This window comes from Brachyistius frenatus, unplaced genomic scaffold (assembly GCF_029030835.1).
Source record: "Brachyistius frenatus isolate BFR_SWC_R1_liver_20210118 unplaced genomic scaffold, ASM2903083v1 Contig_2, whole genome shotgun sequence".
NCBI classification, from domain to species: Eukaryota; Metazoa; Chordata; class Actinopteri; family Embiotocidae; genus Brachyistius; species Brachyistius frenatus.
Window position 1 is genome coordinate 5,617,029 of NW_027210601.1, and position 25,463 is coordinate 5,642,491.

Below are 25,463 nucleotides of genomic sequence, written 5' to 3' on the forward strand. Positions count from 1 at the left end.
TCTTTAATATTAAACTCAAAATTTGGGTGTTCTGCTGTTTTTTTTTTACACTGAACGAGCAATTAGGCTGATGGACATTTTACAATACTCCTTGACCTTTTCTAGACCTCATGATTAATCAGCTCACTGTGAAAATATTCTTGCAGGATGATCGTTATTATGAAAAGATACCTGTTGTTGTGTTGTTGAGCATGAGGACAGTGTAATCAGGGTCTTTGAGCATAAGGGGGCGCTAAAGTTTCACAGTAGGAATCTTCCATTGGCATAACAACAACTAATGTTCTCCACTTGTATAATTTGCAGACACTAGTGTAAAAATATCCGTTTCTTGTCAACTATCTGCATAAAAACTCTGTCCAATAACAGCAGCAAAGTAAATCATGGCTGTTTCTTTTATATCTTGCACTCGGTGTGTGTGTGTGTGTTACTTTTGGCTGTGGATGAACAGAATAGATGTCCTCATAGATTGTACTTAATTTTCCGGTGTATTTATCTCATCTCCTGCCATCATCATCATCATTATCATCATCATCATCCAGTTCAGAGGAAACAAAGAGGCAGGAAGATATAGAAATGTGACCTCATCAGTCCAGTCACAGCATTTTATTGTCTTCACACAGTGCATTTCCTTAAAACACAATATATAATTTAATATCAATATAAAACTCCATTTGTGTATATAAATTATGCATTCGATACAGCAGCTCTGATATATACTATTTAGCTTTGGTAAAGTGGTACATTTATCTCTGTGAGTGCGGTTATGTCGTATGTGTGTGTGAAAGGTGTACGCAGAGGGCATCATCATCAGGAGGAAGGCGGGTGTAAGTGAGAGTGGTGGTGTGTGTGTGTGTGTGTGTGTGTGTGTGTGTGTGTGTGTGTGTGTGTGTGTGTGTGTGTGTGTGTGTGTGTGTGTGTGTGTGTGTGTGTGTGAGACGGGGGAAGGGGGTGGTGGAAGGTGTGTGAGAAGAAAAAAAAAAAGGTGTTTGTGTTAAGTATGTGTGTGCGTGTATGCATGTGATTTCACACGGGAACCAGAGTATCTTCACTGCATCAGTACTGAGCGCTCCAGGCTGGTGCGCCGAGGTTGGTGCAGCTGGGGGGGTGGCAGCCGCCGTGGTGGGAGGGCGGGGGCACGACGCAGCAGTATCCCTCCTCCCCGCCGACCCCCGTCACAACTTTGCTTTGCGGAAAGGACACTGGAACGCCTCCCTGCGGAGACACACGGGGAAGGAGAGAAGGACCGTTGGCGCGGAGAAGTTGCCGCCACAAGCACTTTTGTGAGCCGCCGAAACGATTCGTCGGGCGGCCGAGCTGTTCGAAATCTGCCGACACCTTCGGGTGCGCCGTGTTTACCTGAACCATGCTACAGTGATGGGAGGCAACTGGGGCGTAGGTGCCGAGCACAGCCGGCGGCTGGGTGTGGGAAGACTGCTGCATCCTCACAGCAGGGGAGTAGCCTGCTGCAAACACACGCGGAGACCAGATTATTAACAACACATTTCATCTCTGCAACTTGTTTTGGCGAAAGGTTCATAAAGGAAATCGGCCACGAGAGATCGTTAGTGAGCTTATAACAAATAAAAGATTGCAGCGTGGTGCTTGGATACAGCTTTAACAAACCATTGTGAAGAAGAGAGCGCAAATGCTCCAATAATGATCTATTTATTGATATAATTTTTTTTTTTTTTTTTTAAATCGTGTACGCATACATATTAAGGCTCGTTGCTAAACTCTCTAACTATTATATTGTGAGAAGGAGAGGCGTTATAATCTAATCTCACTATGATGATTCATTATTCTTCAGAATCATGTATTTGACTTTCTTCGTTGCGATTTGGTTTAGATGCATATTATTTAATCATTTCATAGTTTTCACTTGAATCTTTATTGGGAACACTTGATGGCTTTGATAAATTGCCACAGACAACAGCAGTGGACTGTGTCTTCTCACTTTGTGTCACAGTGATGAACAGAAGCAGCAGGAAAAGAGACCGGTTCACTGTGAGACCCTCAGACTACATCTCTGACAGTGTAACGGCCCCCTCCTCTACTGCCACAGCTTGTTTACACGCGCACACACACACACGCACGCACACACACACACACACACACACACACACACACACACACACACACACACACACACACACACTGTGGAAAGGGTACCTGTTAGTTCTGCTTGGCCGTGGCTGTGCTGGCTGGGGGAGACGGGCCTGCATCCCTGCTGAGCTGAGGTAGGGTACTGGCCGTAATAATACACCTTAAGGACAATAATGTAAAAAACAACAACATTAGCTTTATTCATGTTGTTATTGTTTTTAAACAAAGATGTAAACAAGGTGCATGAGTATCGTCACCTGAGGTGAGGACTGGCAGTAGCTGGAGGGGTTGGGTGGGGGAGGGGGAGGAGCTGCGTAGATGTAACGCTGACCGGGAGGGTAGCCGGGCGGCGCTTCACCCGCCGGCTGACAGCCGACCGTCACGTGAGCAAACTGTGAGGAGAGGTCGTCAATCTGTCGGTCAAGAGAAAGGAGGTCAGAGTTGTAAAACTCTGGCGTCCTACAAACGGCGAGCAGACTTGGGGCGATACGTACTGTTGAGTACGGCTGTGAGGGAGTGACGGGCAACATCTGAGGAGCTGTGTAAGAGACAGACGAGTACTGAACCACCTGAGAGAGACACACATATGGAGACAGAGATAAAGGCACAAACAGTGACGTACGTGTGCGTGTGTGTGTGTGCGTGCGCGTGTGTGTGTGTGTGTGTGTGTGTGTGTGTGTCTCGGTGAGAACATATCTTGCATGCAATTCACTTCTTGCTGTGTGCTACCTGCTGCTGCTGAGGTGGAGCGACCTGCAGCTGAGTCTGGCTCCTGATTGGCTGCTGACTGTACGGAGGGTTGTACACAGCAGGGGTCCCATCAGGGTTGAGGAACGGCTGCCCTGAGAGGCCGAAGGTTGAGTTTGATTAAAGTGGATGTCTTTTATCAAATCTAACTGATTAGTGTGTGTGTGTGTGTGTGTGTGTGTGTGTGTGTGTGTGTGTGTGTGTGTGTGTGTGTGTGTGTGTGTGTGTGTGTGTGTGTGTGTGTGTGTGTGTGTGTGTGATGTACCAGTATGCGGGTTGACCAATATGCTCCCCGGCGGGATCCCGTTCTCCATGACGTAGGCAGGGTTAGGAGGCGGCTCCTCCATGATGGGAGGAGGAGACGGGTGGGGGCATGTGGATGGCAGTCTGAAAAGCGAGATGGAGCCTGAGACGGAGAGGAAGAGGAGAGGAGGAGGAGGGGGGGGGCTTTGTTATCACGACACGTAACAAATTCACATTTCAACATGTCAAATCTGATCCAAAAAAAAAAAGAAATACACGCCCGGCGCGTCTGTGCTAAAACATACTGCGTGCAGCAGCAGAGGCGAACGACGACGGCTTTTTTTTCTTCCCCCCACTGAATATGTGAAGAAGACTTGGAGGTGTTGTGTGAAAATTTACAGTGAATGTGTGAAGATTCATGGATTGAGTTCAATTTTCACACCAGATGAACTTCCACTGCTTTTTGTTAATTAGATGCTGCAGAATAAAGAACTGATAATATATAAACAGCGACTTCCCCCCCCCAAGTGTGGCGGGGCGATAACGGCAGCGCGTGAGTTTGCTTGCACAAAGGTGTAGAGGAGCAAAGAGTCTCACCCTCGATGACTGAGTTTACACTTCGAAGGTGTTGACACAGGAAGTGTCGGAAAGGCAATCAATGTTGCTGCGACGTGAGCTTTAAAAAAAAAATATATATATATCACACACCTGAACCCCGTGCATCCCAGCTGTGACCGGCAGGCTGACGGGGTTTCGGGGCAGGACTTGTCCACTGGGAGGAGGGATCGGAGTCGGTGCTGCTCCAAGGTCGGGGGTCGTTGCTGTAGCGACAGTCGGTCTCCGTGCTGCTCTGCCTGCTGCTGCCTGTCCAGCTGGAGCCTGAGCTGTCGCGGCTGCGCCTGTGAAGCACATCCAGAATTACCCTTCAGTTTTATTACTGTGTGAGAGATATGCCACGGATATAAACGGGGGGAGAGGGGGGGGGCGGGCCTCCACACCGAGATACGCTGATACGCCACACGTAACGAAGACCTGAAGGTTTTACACGACGTTCTTTTACTAAAAATGATCAGTGAAGCATTTCCTTCCTGCTCAGGATCTTAAGGCGGACACATGCAAGCTGGTAAAATAAAATCTAGGTCCTTTTTGTTTTGTTTCCGCTGCACACTCTGAAAAGCTGTGTGCCTGCCACGGTGACCAGACTAAGATGATTAATGACTTTGCATCGGTGCAAACAGAGCTCTACCTGAAAAGCTGCCTTTTCCTCTGGGTCTCAGCGTATGGATTGTACTCCTCCACATCCCTGCACATGGCGCGCGCGCACACGCACACGCACGCACACACACACACACACACACACACACACACAGACATATATTAATGTTCTCATCTAAATAGAAAAAGCTAAAAGGCACAAGGAAAAATTATACTGCAGGCAAGGTTACCTGGTTTCTGCATGGGCGCTCTCCTGGGTAAAGAGTGGCTGTGGAAAGAACAGCGGAGAAATCACTAAGAATCCTTTCGGTCTCTGTCACATCTTGCCTGTTTTGTCCTTCTCGGCGTCTTTGTCTCACCTCTTGGTTGAAGATTCGTTCCCGTGCTCTTTGGTAGTCCTCCTCTCTCTCCTCCATTGACTTGCTCTGCTTGTCCCGTAAAGGGTGGAGTCGGTTCTGTAGGGGGAAAGAAACGAGAACAGGTCAAATCACCGACGGGATGAGATCAATCCCAATTACAGAGGAAATTCCTGAGAGACACGCAGCTATACGGGAGGACAGACAGACCTGGTCATCTGAGCTGTTGTCTCTCTTTAGAATTTTTTTCCACTGTTGGATCTCTTCGGCCTTGTCCTTATGCAACTCGTCCACAAAACGCTTCTCCGGTCTTCAGGGGGCAAACAAGTCACGACTGTTAGTTCGCACTAAAAAGGTAAAAGGAGCTACAGAGACAATACACACAGATTGATTACACTGGCTTACATGCGTGTGCTGCTGGTCCTGTTAATGATGACAGCCCTGCCTGTCTGGTCTACATTGTGCTCCATGCCAAAGTAGGCCGCCACCCGATGGACCAGCATGCGGTGGTAGGAGGACATGTGAGGGAACTTCTTAAAGGGACTGAGAGAGGGAGAGAGAGAGGGAGAGAGAGAGAGAGAGAGAGAGAGAGAGAGGGAGAGAGGGAGAGCGCGAAAGAAGAAGTGAGAGAAAGACAAAGAAAGAATGAGGGTGCGACAAAAGAAAGTGGGAGGGAGGAAGGTGAAAGAGATACAGAGGGAGAGAGAACATGGAGAGAGAAGGAATGGATTGAGATTGGTTGTATTTTTTTGGCTGAAGTCCAGTTTCATTCCTGGTGGCTCCAACACACCCACACTAACATAACCAGCTCAATACATATCGATCAGTGCGATAAATAAGCTGTATGGGCAGAATTATAATATATGAGCTGGAAAAACATACAGCCTTTTAAAATAGACTAAAGCCGTGCTTAATCTTTAATAAGATGTAGCATTCGTACAAGTTTTATTTCTGCACATCATTACTCAGTGAAGACTCGAAGTTATGTACTCCGCCGCACACGCGTACACACACGCACACGCACACACACACACCTATTTCTGGTGATGAAGTCGATCATGTCCTGCTCCAGTTTAAGTAGCATCATGCTGTCTCTGTGGTTGCTGTTGAGGGTGTCGACGAAAAACTGGTGCAGGTCAATGCCGGTGGAATCAGTGTAGTCGGCGCTGGACTCTGAGAGCGACGCGGGCAGGCAGGGTGTGTTACAAGACAAAAACATTAAAAAAAATATAAATAAAACACACTGCAATATTTAACACCCCAGGAGGACTACATCTAAATAGTGGCACAGAATCCCATTTTATTGCATTTTATTTGCTTTCTCATTTTGCTCTTTTATGAGATATGACACACACACACACTCATATATATACGCACACACACACACACACACGCACACACACACGCACACACGCGCACACACGCGCACACACACACACACACGCACGCACCTTTGGGCTGCGATTGCTTCTTTGGATCTGTGCTCTTCTCCTGCTCTTCCTCGTTATGAGAAGTTTGCTTGCTGTCATTGCAGCTAGATGAGATGTTCGTGTCGGGAGATGCCTGAAACGGGAAGAAAGTAATGAGTAATTCGAGTGCGGTATGCCGATGATGACGAGGAGGAGGTGGGAGATGATGAAGATGTGTTACCTGGGTTTCTTCGGGTGGGGAGGAGTCCTCGCAGACAGCCATACTGCGCACTAGCTTCCCTTTGGCCTGAAATACAAACGCAAGCAAGCGATATTACAAATTCATCGAGTCTAAAGGAATCGATACTTCAGTAAGAATGAATAATGAGACGCCGAATTATTTTAGCTTACCTTTACTTTTTTCTTTGGTTGCACCTGGTTACAGTGTTCCTGCGAGTGAGGACACAATTCATTATAAGGGAGGGGACGTGCGAGCGGCGTGGGTGGGAAGGATGCATCATTTTAACGCAGTACGTGGCAGCATCTACGTTTGGTGTCACTTACCTGCTGCTCAAGCTTCTTAATGTCATACTGACACTCCGGGTCCTCCGTCTGTTTGCAGAGGGGGAGACATGGCGGAGGGGAGGGGCAGCCGATGGCGTCACGTGACGTCACATCGCACGGTTTTAGAAAGACATCTGGACTTTCCAAAACTGCGTCAGTCATCCTTCCTGGACGACAACGGAGACTGTCAGGCAAGTGTTTGTTTTCCAAAGATGACGTCCGCGTTTGTTTATTTCACCGCTATTTCATTTGCCTGCATTTGCATCGGTCTGAATGTGCGCTTGTGCGCGCTGTTCTCACCTGTCTGGGCGTCGCTTACTGGAAATGCTCACAGGTGAATGATGAGGTCATATATCCCATATTCCCACGGGGCAGCCGGGAACGCAATTATCCTGTCCGCCTCTGCTTGCCTTCTCTACTGTTCCCCTGTTCGCTGGCCCTTCACTGGTCAATGGAAAATAGCCTGAAGAGATCGAAAAAAAAAAACAAACACAGGAGAATAAACCGTGTTAGCGGTCATTGTACAACAGAAACACCACTGCACACTGTTTCACACACACACAGACACACACACTCGTATCACACAGTTACCAGAACATAAAAGCATAGCTGCTGGAGATGACATGAAGCAGCTCTGCTTGTGCGTCTGTTGACCTCGCTACGCTTCCCAAACGCTCCCCGAGCTTCACAGTTAATTGCCGCTTCACTGTCGGGCGTTTATTACTGTAAGTGAGCCTGTGACTGTAGCATACAGGCATGTGCGCGGATGTGATATTAGCTTGTGTATTTACATATGTGTGGCTCATGTGAAAGCCTGTGTGATGTGCATGTGTGTATGTGTGTGCGTCCTTAAGCTTTTCTTAGAAACAGCAGCTGTGGAGAGCCTCATCTGATCCGCCAGCACTGATATTCCCAGAATGCCGAGCTCAGTCTCTGATCCCAGTAGTGCGAATGTTGCTCAGACCAAAGAGATGGGAGACGCACGCAGGAGGAAGCGGCATTCCACCACCGTTTCCAAAAGGGCCGACGGCACTCAGTGGGGACACATTGCGCTGTAACACACAGCTCAAGGGGACGCTTACTGCTGCAACACCTGGGACGGAGTAATGAGCTCGGAGGATGCCGAATCCCACAACGTGGTTGTTTAACACTCGACTGGAGGTAACGGCAGTCTTAAAATAAAAACACCTCCGTCAGTCCAAGTGCGACCAAAGTGGTGTTTGCTGCTTCAATGAAACACTGAACATCACAGCAGTGATTCCTTCCAGAAAAAAAATAAAATAAATGTTCTCGGTGCAATCGAGAGGAGTCTGACGTCTTGGCATGTGGTGGTCGACAACATTTTTAAATGGGAATGCTACTGGAAAATTATAAGTGCTTTTATAAATCATTAGATGTATAAAGGAACTGAATCGATCTGTACTTTGGATGGTTAGGTCCGATAAAACTCTGGAGGGGACGAACGAGAAATGCTTTCTATCGATACATAAGAGAGAGTTGTATTGATTATTGTTCCATTCATACTGAAAAGACCATTTCACGTTGAAATTAAGTCTTGTTATGTAATGAATGCTGAAACGGAGGGATTAAGGAGGAACATTGCTCCCTCTGTATTGAAAAGATGCCATCTCCTGCCATTTGTGGCGTAACAATTAGTCAAACATTTGATGGTCGAAAACAATTGCTGATATAGCCAAGAAAAATATGAAGGTTTTTCTTTTCTGGCTGCTTTTCTTTCTCTGATATCTTGGTAAATTGAGCCGTTTTGCATTACAGAGTGTTGGTCTCACAAAACAAGCTACTTTAACCACGAGAACGACATTTTTGCACAATTAATATTTCATAGACAATATATCCCCCAAAAAATGAACGGCAGATGAATCAATAATGACATTTATAATGACCAGCAGCCCTAGCCCAAGTGTTTTAGTGAACACGATGCTGCAAATGATGCGTATCCCCGTCTTGGCGTGGAGGTCCAGCGCAGCCTCGGGAGGAGGAAACGCTTCAGAGACGCACAGACACTCAAAAGGACATAATATACGGAGAGCGTCCCCGATGTTGCTGTCGGCGAGTTCTCGCCGAGCTGTTCTTCGGCCAAACAGACCAGCTTCACGAGCGCTGCACCGTGGCCGACCGTGACCTCGGACCTCACAGAGAGGAGGGGCAGCGGAACAACAACACGGCTCCTTCCATTGTCACAATGGAAGAAAAACTTGGTGTGAAACAGAAGCCGGCGCGCTGGCATTGTACTGTATTATATCTGTGGATGGACACCGATGAGAGAAGAGGACGTAGCACAGGAGACAGCGGGGGGAGAGGGGGAGGGAGACCGATATGGAGCAGATGCACTACAAGGAAAACAAGATGAATGGGAGGCGAGGGAAGCAAGGGGGGGGGACGAAGAGAGATGAGGAAACAGTCTGCGGGGACTTTAAAAAAGGTGAAGAGGAGGTGAAGGAAGGCGATGGGAGGGAAGCGGGAAGTGAAGAATTAGTGACGGGGAGAGGCTCGCGGCGCAGTCCGTCTCCAGGCTTTTCAGCCGACGGCCGTGAGGGGAGGATTTGAGCGCAGCTACCGGTTTTTGAGCTGAGCGCTGCAGAAGTGGCCGACCGCCCAGGGGGAAGGTGTGACACGATCATTAGCGTGTGACGGATGGCGGCGGGAGGCAGGGAGCGCCAGTACCCGCTACATCATCATCCATCTGCTGCTCTCCCCGAAGCCTTCAGCCTCGGGAGCCACTTACTCACCAGGACACCTTTCTTCTCCAGCCAGAAGCTGCCTGGCTCATCGACGCTGACACCCGGGCGGGCCGGTGGGAAAACATCCAAAAGCTACTTTAGATGGCCATTGTCAGCTAAACCAAGTTATATTAAGTCCTTAAGCCTGGTAAAATCCTGTTTGCAATTAACACCACAGACAAATCTGCCATTGAATACCCGGGCAATAATTTACAGTGGAGATCTTTCGCTGTAGCTCGTGCGATAGGTTTATTTCCCTGCACTCTGTACTTATAGACATTTATCTGTACATTTTGCCACATGAAAGGACCTTCTGTTTCGCTTGCTCCTTTCATTTGCACCCTTCCTTCTCAAGAAAACCTATAAAAGACTAGAAATCATCACTGCCTCCGGTCACAGAGGCTGCTGTTTGTGTTTTGTCTCCAAGGTTGCAGCTGAATCAAAAACGAGATTTCATAAGTCGTCTCCCTCAGCTCAGGAGCTCATTAGGAAACATTTCAGTGAGAGATTTAAAACGAGGCAGCAGGTCTCTCCGGTTCAAAATAATAATTGAACATTTTGAGGCAAACTCAGAAGCGTCAGCACTTTGTTTATCCATAATATGAACAGGCTTTGCCCTCAAGCCTCTAATTGGGCTGCTTTTGTTTGTCCTCTTACATTATATAGGATATTTTTGGTTTTTTTTACACACCAATTTTTGGCACATATTGTTCCATGTCGTGCGCCCGCACCTTTCACATTTTCTGCAGAATTTGTACCTCCTTGCCCGCTGCGAAGGGTGTTTATATTATATGAGCATCCACCTTATGACAAGCAAATATGCATCAGAAAGTAGGTTAGGCGTGTTTGATCGAGGTTAAAACATCGTCTTCACCACCTGGGCAGCCACAACAGCCTTATATCACTCAAGTGACTTGTGGGTTTCGCCAGCTGCATTGCTCTGCAGCTGAACTCAAACCCAACATGGGGACAAAAGCACCTACTGTACGCACATGCATACGTGCAACACAAAATACAGCTTCGCAACTGGCATTGTGTGTGTGTGTGTGTGTGTGTGTGTGTGTGTGTGTGTGTGTGTGTGTGTGTGTGTGTGTGTGTGTGTGTGTGTGTGTGTGTGTGTGTTTCGCACATGGAAAAAAAACAAAAAACAAAAAAACCCAGAGTCCGCAGTTAAGTAGGTAAAAACAAACAGGTGGTATCTTCGTGCACAACTTTGTGACATCCGGTTGACCCACATAACAGAAGAGAACCAGGGGTTTAGTCCGGGCATGTGCGGGTCTTACTTTCGGGAAGGAGTGCCTGCAAGAAAGCCGAGGGGGGGGGAGAGAGGGAGGAGAGCCGGTGTTTGAGAGACCGTGTCGCATTATGGACGGTAACCCGGGCTAAGCTGACACACCGGGGCTATTTTTACACCGGAGCCGGGGGTGGGGTGGGGAGAGGGGGGGGGGGGCGGACCTCCTGCTCCGGGACTTCACCGTGGCTGTCAGCGGCACGCGGAGAGCGGAGGTGTTACAGAGCAGGAGCACGTTTAAACTCCTGTACTATTAAACACACGCACACGCACGCACGCACGCTTACACACACACACACACACACACACACACACACACACACAAGCGACCAGAAACACAAAGGAAGAAGCAGATACTTTGAAAACCCTTGTTAGAAAACGACCCCCTCCTCCTCCTCCTCCTCCTCCTCTTCGTCATTAAAGTACTGAAAAATACTAAATATTACGTAGCTGCAGAAAACATTGAATGGCTCATTAAACGACAGTTATCATTCAGCGGTGCCGCTAACGCTTCAGGCACGGGGGGGGTGTAGGGGGGGGACCGGGGGGGGGGTCCGGGGGCTCCGTTAGCTCCTAATTTAGCCGTTGTCACCGCAGTTTCAGCTGAATTAGAAAAAAAAATTTAAAAATTAAAAAAAAAAAAAGATTTAACCTTTTTTTTGTTTGTTTGTTTTGTTTGTTTGTTTAGCACCGAGATGATGATCTTGGTCTGACTCGTATCGTGAAAGTCTTTATCAAGAGCGAGAAGCGTCGATGTCAGCCGGCGGAGTAACCGTTATAATCAAGCTAATCGCGGAGGTGAACAACTGTCACCGACCGTTAGCTTACCGTGAGGTGATGATGTCTTCTTCTTCTTCCTCTTCCCCCCTTTTTATTTTTATTTTTATTTTTTTTTTCTTCTTTTTTGTTGTTGTTGTTTTCCTTCCTTCTTCCCTTCCGCGGGTTTCTCTGCCGGTTGTCGCCTACGGACCGACGGACTGCCGAGCACCGAGCGAGCGTCTTGTTTGACTGGTGAGGTCCGTTGCTCCTCCTCCGCCTTTTGCCTGTCTCTGTCGGAGCAGGAGGAGCAGGAGGAAGAAGAGGAGGAGGAGGAGGAGGAGGAGGAGGAGGGCCGACAGCTCTGAACCCGGAGCCACGCGCCCACACACACACGCATACACACACACACACGCGCGCGCACGCACATACACGCGCGCGCGCACACACACACGCGAGGAAAGCACAGCCAGCCCACTCATCTCTCTACCTCCGTCCCTGTCTCTCGCTCCGGGACTGTCTGTCTCTCTTTGTACTTACAGTCAGCCGCCTGTATATTACTTTTGCTCAGTGTGATTCTTGTACAATTCACAGGGAGCAGCGCGTTTCACTGCTCTACGTTTTATTTTACAGATGTACGGTTACTTTAAAATGTCACATACAAGTCGCCATTATTCGTTGTTACAGATGAAGCTGCCCATCATTATATGAAGAATTTCAAATTTGCAACTTCTCCCAATAATAATAATAATGATAATAAAGGCTGGTACGCTCATTGCACCATTTTATGTCTTCCAGTAGCCTACTTTTACTTAGGCTATCTTTTCCTGATAGATACAGCATATTTTTCTAATAGTATTTTTTTTATTATTTTTTTTTAACTTAAGTGGCAATTTCAGAGCAGAAAAATGAAGTTCCCGCATTGTCAACACTATTTACTAATATATAAACCAACATACACTGCATTGTAAAAGAACAGATTTGTAGAGTTGAATAACATCTGGCAGCCTGTCATCTTTTACCTAAAGACCAATATACAGGGGTGGAAGAAGTAGGCTACTCAGATCCATTAGTTTAGTTAAAGTACTAATACCACACTGAAAATATCCCACTACAAGTAGGCTAAAAGTCATACATTCAAAACTTATTTTAAGTAAAACTGTAACTATTATTAGCAAAATGTACTTAAGGTATCGAAAGTAAACTCATTTTGCAGTAAAATGCTCCCTGCAAGTGTTTCACAATTACATATGATATTTTTTATGCATATTATGGTTGCATTAATGTGTATGTTGCATTTTAATGCTGTATATGTTAATAATTTAACTTATTTGTACTGTTGGTTGGTTTAATCTATAGCAATGATTCATATTGTCGAAGGTAAACAGAAGTTTGTGGCGTCAGCGTCCTGTAAGAACCACACATCTCTAAAAAGTCAACTTTTTATGAGCTCAGATCAACAGTCCGGTTTTCAGCTTCATCACATTTTCCAGCTAATCCAAGTGGGTTTTTAAACAATTTAGCTTAGGAAGTTGGAACATTTTCTCACATATTTTTCAAAGATGCGTACAAGGGCTGGAAAATTGTAATCTTAAAAGTAACTAGTTACTAAAGCTGTCAGACAAATGTAGTGAACTAAAAAGTACAATATTTGCCTCTGAGATGTAACGGAGTAGAAGTATAAAGCTGCATGAAATGTGAAGTACAAGTACCTTGAATTTGTTCTTAAGTATAGTATTTGAGTAAATGTAGCCGACCTAGTTACGTTACGCCACTGCCAATATTAACAATGAGTATTTAGAATTTGATGTAATTTGTGTTCCTATTTTTTTTTTTTTTTTTAAACCCTGTGAATGTCACTTTCATTTCACTTGTAGTCCACCTAGATTTTAACAATCAAACATATCCAACCACATTCAAGTTAGAATAAACACTTGGATGCCCCAGATTAATATAATAATGTTATTATATATATTCTTGTTATTAAACAGGAAGATACTGCATAGAAACTATACGGTTAGCCTATGTAGCCTACTTTTACTTTAGGCTGTATAAACTCTTGAAATGATGAAGCATATGTAAGTTTATATATTCTGCACACATGGTATACGGCCTATAGATTGTGCAATTAATTAAAATCTGTCACTGCACTATTCAAAACAGTATTTAATTACAGAGACAAGAGCTGCACGAGCACAGCCTATTGTAAGAGAATAATTAGACAGCATATTATGTCAGAGTTTGGTAATTTTACTTTGATGAATAGAAAAAAAATTACAGCCTACTTGTTATAGTTTATTCAGGGGCAGAAGAGTGGAGAATCCTTTACCCCGTATCTGTTTGCACAGGCCATTAGTCGTACTCAGGCCATTTATTGAAGTAAAAAGCGTCAATACCAGAGATTAAAAATGGTTTATTACAAAGAATTCAGAATATTACTAAAGCAAAAGTACGGAATTATTATCAATAGCATGTACTTAAAACTGTAGAAGTGAGTACTCTTTAGCAGAAGGGCCCCTATTAGTGTTATACTAATGGTTAATTTCTAATGATGCATTCAAATGCTGTAATTGGTTCAGGTGGAACTTATTTCAACTTTCTTATGTATTTCTGATTTTCAAGCCATTAAAATGCACCACATTCAACAAATTAATCATGTTTTATGTTATGTAAAATCTTAATCTGAAAGTATCTGTGAAATAAATGTAGTGGAGTATAAAGCACAATATTTACAGCAGTTTAATGGAGCAGAAAAGGAAATGCTCAGACTTGCGCTTGATTACTTGAGTTAGTGTACTTATGGGTTGTTGCAAGGATTTTTGAAACACTCATATAAGTCCAGACTGTAAAATATAATAGTTCATTTATACTTTATGTAAGTTTTAACACCTGAAGTTATGGTGCAATTGTTTAAAAACACTTCTGTACGGTGCAGTTTACTGTCAAATTAAATAAAATTTGAATAAATAATGTGTACTGACAAAATAAATGGTCCATTTTCCAAAAAGTGTTCCAGAGGATGAGACTTCAGTGACCTCAGTAGCAGGAGACGGGTGTCCTTTTTTTTTTTTTATCACCATGTCTGTGTGCATTTACCACACAGCCTCTCTGAATCTGAATAATCCTGTCCTATCTTTCTATGGTTTCATCACAACAGACGCCAGTGACTAGGTATCTCGTTACATGGATGACGTCTTGTCGAATGTTACCAAGCCTCAAATCGCTGCCAAGTCTGTTTTAGAAATACTGAGGCCACCTGTCCGAGTCCAATGATGGCTGCAGTCAAGGCTGCACCTGCTCGGGTCCCAGGACAAAAATGATCTCTGGGTCGCCTGTTAACCATCTTTTCCTTTGAAAGCAATGCAGTTTAGCTCGGCCCTAAACTTTGAAGTTAATTAAACTCCTTCATATAGAAGCAGAGAAAATAGAAACTGAAAGTTATTAGTATTAGATTTTGACATGGGGGCCCTCTTAATAACTAAACTGGTACCAGTTGATACACAGTAAGATTGGACCTTTGGGGTACTGGGACCACTTTGCACAACTGCAAATCCAGCGTTCATTTGTTGTCTTCATTCATTTCGGAGTTGGTTTGGTTCTACTGGATTTCCATCTGCACTGCTACATGTTTCGTGGTGACTGATCAACTCGGCTTTCATCACATCACATCACATTCTGAAGTGCAGCATTACCTCGACTTGTTATGGTCTCTCTCTGAATGCTGAAAGACTAATTCGTACAGTGAGCGTCATTTACTTTCATCTAGCTTCTGCTTCTTTCACTCAGCTGCAACAGAAATGTGAACTTCTGACATGAACGAGTAATGTCTGCAGTTTACAGCGAATCAGAAACCATGTGCACACCCATGCAGCTCATTTCAAAAGGGGATTTATCGTCCGTTTTGGACACATCTTCTCTCACACGTCCTGTTGAGAAAGCAATTAGGACCGGATGGGAGAATCACCTAGAAACACAGATCTGTGAGATGGGAGCATCAAGGCCTGAGCAGATTTCATTGTTGCTCCAATAATTCAAGTCTCATTCAGTTCAAAGTCATTCACAGACTCCATTATTCAAAGAAAGTCGCTCCGATATGTGATAAATGTAGCTTGGAAGAGACAAAACTACTTCACAGCTTCACCGTTTATCCTAAAATAGAAAATTACCGGTCTGAAGTTGTTTCTAACAATATTGAACCAGAGCCTGGTTTAATAGTTTTGGGAGGTTCTCTCAGCTGAATTGAACACTTAAGAGAACAAAACAACAAATTCTCTCTTATGACTGCTAAGAATATTCTGCGCTGCACAAAAAGGAAGTTCCCGTGGTCAAATCAGGTCTAAGTTAATTAATCAACAGTGTATACTGTGAACGGATACGTTTCATTGTTGAAGGACAAACATGCAGTTTCTTTTTTATTACATTGAGGCCTAACATTACTCCTCGAGACCAAGGAGTGTATTTAGACTTGACTTCTATGTTGTTGATTATTCTTTGATAATAAGAATAAGAATAAGAATAAGAATCTAATAAAAAGTACCCATACCCACCCCAAGTGAGAACAAGCACTGCCTGCCACCAGCAGCTGTAAGTTATTATTTTACCACTATTAGGATCTAGTTAATGTGACTTTTGTGATAATCTTACATAACAGTATGTAAAACTGACAATAGTCTACTCAAATATGACACCAAATAGACTCAATGTTACAACCACAAACTTCAGAGATGACTGAGCAAAGGCTTCAGGATGTGCATCACCCAAAAGTCAGCAGACATTTCTGTCTGTGTGCATCACCAGCCCTTCTCCCCCTACACATACGTACATACGCACGCACGCACATATACATACACACACACACACACACACACACACACACACACACACACACACACACACACACACATCTACACATGTACACAGGTTGATCATGTTTCAGTTACACCTCACTGATTTAAACAAGAAGATTTCACATCGAGCCCAACACAACTGAAACCAAATCAAATTAGGGACACATTTTTTTGTAGGCTTAAACAAGTCATACAGACAGCGGGTGTGCGTACACTCTAATATTTGTTCTGAAAAGTGTCCTGGCTCAAACACACACACACACACACACACACACACACACACACACACACACACACACACACACACACACACACACACACACACACACACACACACACACACACACACACACACACACCTGCTGTTTGCTGGTTCTGGCAGCATGGCTGGCATGTGTGCGTGCAGGACAGAGACTCAGTGGCGCTCATTTCCCGTACCAATCTTGTGGCTTGTTACATAAACACGCTCATTAGAAAAGTGCACAGCTGACTATGTGTGTGTGTGTGTGTGTGTGTGTGTGTGTGTGTGTGTGTGTGTGTGTGTGTGTGTGTGTGTGTGTGTGTGTGTGTGTGTCATGCTGTTACATTGGTTCCAGCCCCTCAGTGAGGTGCAGAAATGTCTGTTTAAAGACCTTACTGGAAGTGAGCGGTCCTGGTCTCGGGTCACCTCACCATGTCTTCGGGTCGACACATGAAGTCCATTGTTATATCAATGATCTTCAAACACATCCACAACACCCTTACAATGTGTCTCTGTCAATATAGTGTGTGCATCGTCCACTTGAGAAGGTTTTTTTTTGACATACTATTTAGATTGTTTGCTTTATCGCTGGGAGTTAGATGAGAAATAGAGCCGGTAGCTTAATTTATCAGAAAGACTGGAAACAGTGAGCAGCTCCACCTATAGGTAACAAAGGCCACGTAACGGGGCTTTTAAAGTCTACTAATTAACACTTGGCATATGAATTGTTTAATCCGCAGAAAAAACTGAGTAAAAACAACAATCCTCCGTTTTACAGGTTGTTTGACTTCTTGAACCTCTACTGGTTGCCTGGTATGTTACATATACGTGTTGAAACGGTGAATTATTGCTTTTTCACTTCAGTTTTCATACAGATTAAACCATTAATATAAATGGTGTTAATTAGTGCGCTTCGGATGTGCTCTTGGATGGATTTGTGTATGTTTGGACTGAGTCAGTTTCCATAGTTTCTAGTCATAGTGCTAAGCAAAGTCGCTTCTCATCGATACATTTATTCTTCTTTTTAACTATTTTACTGGACTTTAATGGAGGTTGTTTGATTCCAACAGGAGGCCAGTTCATATTTACCATTACGTCACAGCTGTGGAGTAACTTAACACGGCTGCTTACGACTCTGCCCATGTAGACATCTCCTTTGATCATCAGTGTGTGTAAATGTCTGTGTGTGCATGTGTGTACAAGAGATCGAGTGACACCTCAACAAGTGAGGCTCATAAATATTAATAGAGGCCTCATGAATATTCAGAGGGCTGCCTATGAATATTTAAACCATGATGGAGCATGTGACCGGGTGACTAGACAGCCACAGACAAGAAACAGACAAATAGACCTCCTCCTTTGCTTCTTAACCCTGGTGAGGCGCTGCCTTTCTTTAAAGCCACATTAATTCTAATTAAGAATACATAATTTTCATGATTTTGTTTTCGTGTGAACTATGGCTCAGGATAAGAATAATGGTGCTCACCTTGCTTTGCCGTACACACCAGCTCCTCTATTCAAATGAGGTAAACCTGCTGAGTGGAGGCTTCCTGATTCAAACCCTGCACACTGTCCACATTATAAAGATAATTAAAAAAAAGATAGAGACAGGGTTTACTGTACATTTCAACAAAGTAAAATCTAAACTACATTTAAACAGCACTTCCCCATTGTTTTGAAGGATTGTACAAACTCAGACCACAACATGAATGCCTTCTTCTACACAGCACAGGCAAATTTGACATCTTTATGCTATAGAGACAACATAGAAGTCGAATGATCTCACAAGTGGTCCAACATGTTTGCGTATGTATAAATATTATCTATAACTACAGCTTACATGTAAACATTTTGACCTCCAGAATGTATATATGCTTATTTTATGTTAATATCTCTACTGAAATCTAATATTTAATGGTAAAAAGGTGATGAAAGATCCTTTGAGAAGGTTACCTCTTAAAATAGCGTACAGCCACAAATCTGCATCACAACAGGGTTCACATTAGTAACACAGATATCACTGTTCTCATTGGTAGGATGCGGGCAGATGTCACTTTGCATCATAAATAAAGAGTTTGTTTGCAAATAGACGTGGAGACGGTCTAACTGTTTATTGAGTCAGAGTGTAAAGAGGAGTACAGATTGGTATGTTGGGTCCAGGATTTAGCAGGGTCCTCTTGAGGTTTCAGAGGCACAATTCACCAATTTCCCAAAGACTCTCTGTTTCTAATTAGAAATCACAAACTGCTTTTTCTGCCACCCACAAAAAAAAAACAACAACCAGCTGAAACACCCTAAGGTAAGTGGATGATGAATTTAGATGCCGTGCGTCAGCAGTCAGAATTACAAAACTATGAGCAGAGTGAGGAATAATACGGGTTCAAACGTGGGTTGGGGCTGAGAGTGCACACTCACAGTGTGCCAGTGCAGAGCTAAAACAGTTCGGGGCTCAGGAGTGCAGTGAAGAAAGCGTCAGTGTGAAGAGTCCACCTGACTGGTTTTATTTTCTGATCAATGACAGTGACTCACTGCGGATCACCTTCCGCTATATGGAAATCATCCAGGATGGGTTTGTGCTCAGTGGACAAACTTGATGTGCGTAAACACCTACGCACACTTGTGTATAAGAAAATGTAAGTGAGTGTGAAGGAAGTGCACCTGTTAAGTGAAAGACCTCAGCAGTGCGATGACTGTGTGGGTTTGTGGTCTATAACGGATGTTTGACAGGCTGATGAGCTCTGGCACTCACACACACACGCTTCCTCCACACACTACCCCCCCCCCTCCTCTGCCTGTCTTCTCATCTCTTTAGGCGGTGGGCGTAAACTCCCTTCTTTTCTTCCTAAACGCCGTCTTTCCAGCTCCTCTCTTTTTCCCTTCTGCTCCCTCCAATCCGTCTACGCACGTTGTTTTCGCTGATTGCGAGCTTGACAGGTCTTCAGAGAGAGAAACACAGAGGGAGAGGAATCAAACAATCTCCTCAATTAGACAGCCCACACAAACGTGCGTCTGAACTCCATACCATCTTCATCAGTTGTCGCAGTTTTCATCTTTTAGTCGCAGACACCTTTGTTGCCGAGTCGAAAAACACACTGTTCACAACAAAGGCAGAGAAAACCATTTAGCTTTGAAGTACAGGAAGCCACGACGAGCTTTTAAGGTTTATGTGCATCGAGAGGAGGGAGTCTCTCTGCTTTTCTCTGCCTTAATTGACCCATCAGTTTGCCTGAAATTTGTCCACACAGCGGCCACTGATGTGAGGATATTCACAATGCAAATGTAGCTCAGACTGCGTTTGTTGTTAGAATTTATTATATTTGTACTTTGGAAGAGCTAAATTAAAACAGTTTAAATGCACATAATAAGGGAAGTTGCTGTTATGGTCCGGTGCAGTGGGAGAATTACAACTACTGACTAAGAAGGAAAAGATCTAGTCAGATATCCAATGGAGGGAGTAATACGTCTGCAGGTTTGAGCTGGAGCAGGGAAACACACAGCCTCTTTGGTCTTAAACAGACTTTGAGCTGTCACTCAGCCTTGATGACTAAATGCCATACAAACACACTTAATCTAATGCCACACACACACACACACACACACGGTGGCAGGCTACAAATACAAAGGAAGATAAATTATGACAGTGGAAGCAAAGAGGAAGTGAGACAGATTAAGTCCGTAGAGAACCGCCGGACAGTCAACAATGGGATGAGTCAATACTGTCGTAATACTGTGGTGCACTGCAGCATACCTGGAGGGGCTCAGACCTGTTGATGCAATCAGCGGTGGATGTCCCAGGTTTTCACTATGCACCCATCTGTCTCCTCTGCACTGAGCTGTCACAACCTCTCTCGCAGCCCCCATCTTTTCCTCCCACAACTCCACTCCACTCCACTCCACTCCCTCCTCTCCTCTTCCTCTCCTCCTCCTCTTCCTCTCCTCCTCGCTCGTGTTGCTGGGAAAAGAAAAAGACGGCTCTGCAAAAGTCTGCTCTTGGAGAAAAAAATAAATAAGAAAGAATAATTCAGCCTTATTTTCACAAGTCATTGACTCTATCCCATTCTGCTATTTCAGTCGTGCTCTCTTTTGCGCTTCTGTGTTGCTATCTCGTTGTCTTATAATCTAACTATGAAATTAACTATTTTATTCTAACATTTCTGTCTAAAAACATGCATGGGTATTGAATTCATTTATTTGGGCTCTGTGCAGTTTTATTTCTAGTAGAAGAATAAACAGGTCAACATTTGGGAGATTTTTCTCAGATAGCAGTGACAAAGAGTCTTTCTGGCTCCATTTTTTTCTTCATCCATCTTCTTTCCAACACATACTGTACATCCTCCTCCTCTTCCTCCTCCTCCTCCCCTCTGTCTCCCATCATCAGGAACTCAATCTTTTCCCTCCCTCTGTACAAACCATCTTATTTCTTCCCTCCTTCCCTCCTTCCTTCCTTCTAATTCTCCTCGTTATTTCCTCTGTTTATCGTTTTATCTGATCTGAATCGTAACTCTCATTCTGTATTGTTGACCTGGAAGCCTCTGAGCTTGTTCTCTCAGCCGTGGGCATCATAACCATAAGCTGAGTCGCAAGGCTATTTATATTTGTTCCTAATGAGGTGAGATTTCTCTCCGCCATAGCAACGGTCTCTATGGATACCCTGCACTTGGATACCAGATCCCATCCTGTTTTAAATGTCTTATTATGGGCTGCGCTTTCCCCTGTGTGCCGTAGCCTAATTAATTCTGAATTATCGCCCTTCACTGTGTGAACGGTGCAGAAATCACCTCAAATTGCCACCAAGCCGATGACATCATCACAAGTTTGCATACAAAAATGCAAATTAGAGTTCAGCTGGGCAATTTGCTGCATCGAGTAGATCAATACTAAAGCACTTGGACATGCAACCTGATGCACAGCTCAATTTTTTCAATCGTCAACTTCTGCAACAAGCAGAAGGGAGTAGAGACCTCTACAGGTGCTCTCATTATTTGATCTCAAACACACACACACACACAAAGGAGGAGTATCTGTCTTCCTTGCAGTGCAAGATGCTGATGGATGTGCTATTGATCAGGTCTGAGCCAAAGTGAGGAAGCAGTTGCAGTACAAGACCCAGGCAGTCGAGCTCAGATCACTGGAGGAGCTCTGTGTGGTTGAGGTCACAGGTGCCTAGACCTGCCATCTCACTTCCTGGCACAAAGCGAGCAAGTCAATCAATAAAGAGACAGAGCAACTTCTGGAGAAAGCCACAGCAGAGAGAGCACAAACACACACACACACACACACACACACACACACACACACACACACACACACACACACACACACACAGACAGACAGACAGACAGACAGAGACAGAGAATGGTAGGTGTGCCTTTGTATTTACAGTAACACTTGGAAATGTTCCCTGCTTTCTCCTGATGACAGACTCTCTGAGACAGCTGCATGCACATGTACTCACACAGGTACACACACACAGGTACACACACACACACACACACACACACACACACACACACACACACACACACACACACACTCTGACAGGTGCTGCATTGTTATGGCATGTCCAACTCCGGCAGCTTGTTTTCCTCAGACCTCTCACCCTGTGTGATGACTCAGAGACGGGGAGATGAAAGGAGAGGCAGCGACAGCGGGGAGGAGGGGAGCGAGGGCTCTGACAGGAGGGAACGGGCGGCCCGAGATAGCTGGAGCGCAAGAAGGTTAAGTAAATCATACCATTAATGCTATGTTAAGAGATTGCTTTGACCTCTGCTTGGCCGTCTGCATATGCAAATGTGCGTGTACGCGTCTGGCCTTTGTCCCACGAAAGCAGGTGGCAGCAATGACATCCGTCGTCTTCCGAGCAGCAGACACATACACGCACGCACATACTTTCTCTCTGCTCTCCGGTGTCAGTCCCACTCGATTCTATCGCGCTTGAGATTCACTCATCATATCGGGTGGCCTCACTGTGCCGCTCGCCGACACAAATGTGTGCACGCATGCAAAGACCCACCCACCCACCCACACACGCACGCACGCACGCACGCACGCACTCTTGCAGGAACACAGCGCAGTGGACCGACTTGATTATACAAGCGGAGCGGCTCAACCTGACAGAGGAACAGGCACAAAAAAAAAAAAGGAAACACGAAAAGAGTATAAAAGGCTTATTTGCCCGTGTTGTATAAGCATGTTTCATCTTCCCACTCTCGCCTACCCTCACCCACACAGGTTAGATCCAATAGCTGGTGCCAGCCCTCTCTATCTTGCAACACAAACATCTCCATGTGAAGGAATATTGCAGTCGAGTTCTTTTTCATAATCTCTTCCCTCTCCACCCACACATGCACATAGTGAAGGGGTGAGAGGGAGACGGGGGTAAAAAGGAGAGCTGGTAAAAGAAAATGAAAAGAGAAGAGGTGGGGAGGTGGTGGGGGTGCTCATGAGAGCCAGGAGGTAGTTGTTATAGTAACTGTGTCTCTATACCTGTCAATCAAAGCTATTTCAGGCATCTAGCCTCTATGGAAAAAAAAAAAAAGAAGAAGCAAAAAAATACAAATAAAAACCCGCACCAGGGCGAGAGAGCTGTTTTGTAGAGGCAAAATTATCAGGCAACGCACTCGCACTGATACTGGCAACTTGTAAACTGATAGATAGCTGATCAAATTAACACCATTAATGAAATTTCAGCACTATGTCCTTCTTTTTCAAAGGTCTCACATTTCTCCTTCACAGTGCACTTCAAGGGAGGGAAGGGAAAAAAACAAAACTGACAGCACACTTCGGTGCACTAAAGGACAGTCATCCCAATAGATTTGATTTTATTATAGAATTTAAAAAAAAAAAATCACCATCATCAGGTAGATTATAGCATTGTTTCTCTGTCAAGTCCTGTCAGAAGAAGTTGAGACGGCCTACCCATCTCATTTAACACCCCGATGCAGTTCATTTCAGATGATTTAAAATTTGTAATGACGTTTAATAATAAAAGTGCACATTGCCAACATTTTGCTTGGTTTGGTCTATATATATTCCTCGTCGTAGCGACTTGGACGTTTCAACCACTAATCCATTATATCTCTGATTTCTTTTGTAATTTTAGCTATAGTTAGCGAAGTAATGTAAAGTAAAACTATCCTCTATTTTTAAATGTATCCTTTACTTTTATCCAACAGTTAGCCATTATTATTTTAGTTGACTAACATTATTCATCCCTTTAACTGCTATTAATTACTTTTAATTGTATTTTTTTTTAATTGTTTATTAGTTAAGGCGCCATAACAATTTGCCTCATGATTTAGTCATTAGCTTCAGCTAACTATTTTAACCACTTATTTACTACTTTTCCACCATTACTAGTTCGTAACTCACCGACATTATTTAAATATTAAATTTCTATTCCTTATTTGGAGTGGTTTATTTCAACTATTTATTGTTTTTAGCCAGCTGTTATACTGACTGACCTATTGGCTACTTTTAGCGGTTTTGAGTTCGCCATTACTTTTAACTAACCATTTAAACAATTTATCCACTACTTTTACAGTATTTATTCTTTACTTTTACGACAGTTTAACCCATTACTTGTAGCTGAAAAACCATTATTTAGACATGTACCTGCTACTCTGTACTTGTCGTGGTAGTTTTACGAAGCCATTATAACCGTGAATTACCCAACTTCTAACCAGCTACTCCAACAGTGTAACAGCTGTCTGAAGGTGTTATTACATACGCTGTGTTTGAAGACACACTGATCAGCCATAAACTTACAACTACTGACAGGTGAAGCTTAAAGTCCAATACAGCAGTCCAACAACAAATCCTTCCTTCATAAGTATCATATGGTTCCGTTGATATTCAATCTGATTGAAAGAGGTGATTTATTTTAATGGTCACATCAAAGACTGTGGTACGATTTGAACTGCACTTGTTTGTACACACCGAGAAGTGTTTGTAATATTTTGTCAGCCCAATTCATTTAAATGGGAGAGAGAGCCATGTCCTGATACAAATGGGAGAATAGCTCCTGGGGTAGAAGTATCTCTGGTTGGGAATCTCTGCACTAGAAGTTCCCTTCATCGAGTGTTTCTATGTCATTATCATCATCATCGTGCCCAAAGAAAACTCTTGATTCAGCCTTATTACGGACAAACACATGGTGAGGAGGAGAGGAAAGCGATGAGAGAAAAGAGAGGAGGAGTAACAATAGTGTGAGCACCAATATGGCTGAGTGCTGAGTTTGGGAGCCATTAGGCAGAAGGTAATTAATACCTGTCACTGCAGTGCTCTGTTCGCTGCCTTTATTCTGTTTCAGACCAATTAAAATATGACACTCCTCTGGTGGAGAATGTCTTGTTAAAATTAAGCGCCCGAGACACACAGACACCTTTGATAAACATATCCAGAGCTACAATTGGCTTTGGCAGCAATGGCACGCTATATAGATAGATAGATAGATAGAGAGAGAAACATGGTGGTGTGTATGTGTTGTGTCACTTCCAATAGGAGATGTGAGCTGTTAGATCTGATTAAAAGTGTGCATGCATGCGAGTTTCCCTCTCTCTCACACACTCACACACTGGAGACTGACGTAATGCTATGAGACTTTTATGAGCCAAGAGATACTGACCAGTGTAGATAACTCACTGCCAGCGATTTGCAGCTTTGGATGGCAAGGACAGACGAATGGTAAGCAAAAACAGATGAGCCAGGGGAGAGGAAAAAAAATATATAAAAAAAAAAAAAAGGAGGCGAGAGCAGCTGAGAATACAAAAAGACAGGTGGTATACAGGAAAAAGCTTGAGAGCAAAGCAAAATATGATGAAGAGAGCGTGATAGGATGGAAAACAAAGGATGGGAAGAGCACTGAGGGAAAATGAAGTGAAATATGGTGTTTTTTTGTAGTATTTTAAAAGAGTTGAAGCGATAGGAACCCGAGAAGACAGATTAGATG

The 25,463-nt window shown here is 44.1% G+C and overlaps 1 protein-coding gene and 1 long non-coding RNA gene across 5 annotated transcripts; both read right to left on the reverse strand.

The window, feature by feature from the left end:
- Positions 1-950: 950 nt before the first annotated feature.
- Positions 951-11,750, reverse strand: arpp21 (cAMP-regulated phosphoprotein, 21). Of its 4 annotated transcripts, XM_069695558.1 has the most exons (20): positions 11,498-11,748; positions 6,938-7,100; positions 6,638-6,804; positions 6,485-6,523; positions 6,315-6,380; positions 6,116-6,227; positions 5,699-5,837; positions 5,070-5,207; positions 4,875-4,974; positions 4,668-4,763; positions 4,539-4,576; positions 4,340-4,396; positions 3,802-3,992; positions 3,116-3,256; positions 2,833-2,945; positions 2,598-2,672; positions 2,361-2,516; positions 2,170-2,263; positions 1,357-1,463; positions 951-1,212 (listed from the first exon to the last, which is right to left on the reverse strand). In XM_069695558.1, exons 3-20 carry the CDS (start codon positions 6,797-6,799, stop codon positions 1,054-1,056), a joined length of 1,983 nt encoding a protein of 660 aa, XP_069551659.1. In that variant the 5' UTR covers positions 6,800-6,804; positions 6,938-7,100; positions 11,498-11,748; the 3' UTR covers positions 951-1,053. The 4 variants fall into 4 exon arrangements, with proteins under 4 accessions (XP_069551659.1, XP_069551668.1, XP_069551651.1 ...); XM_069695567.1 differs by having other exon boundaries at positions 1,357-1,460; positions 6,638-7,100; positions 11,498-11,750; XM_069695550.1 differs by having other exon boundaries at positions 6,638-7,100.
- A 6,859-nt stretch (positions 11,751-18,609) lies between these two features.
- On the reverse strand, positions 18,610-21,368 carry LOC138619314 (uncharacterized). The gene is made up of 3 exons (XR_011310805.1): positions 20,262-21,368; positions 19,536-19,605; positions 18,610-19,449 (listed from the first exon to the last, which is right to left on the reverse strand). It is a non-coding gene; the product is annotated as an uncharacterized lncRNA (long non-coding RNA).
- Positions 21,369-25,463: the final 4,095 nt, after the last annotated feature.

Excerpts from the sequence above, each read along its gene's own strand:
- arpp21 (XM_069695558.1), bottom strand. The coding sequence starts at position 6,799 with ATGACTGACGCAGTTTTGGAAAGTCCAGATGTCTTTCTAAAACCGTGC. Across the intron at positions 5,208-5,698 it reads GACTTCATCACCAGAAATAG|TCCCTTTAAGAAGTTCCCTC; the intron begins GTGTGTGTGTGT and ends TCCCTCTCTCAG. Across the intron at positions 2,264-2,360 it reads ACTGCCAGTCCTCACCTCAG|GTGTATTATTACGGCCAGTA; the intron begins GTGACGATACTC and ends ATTGTCCTTAAG.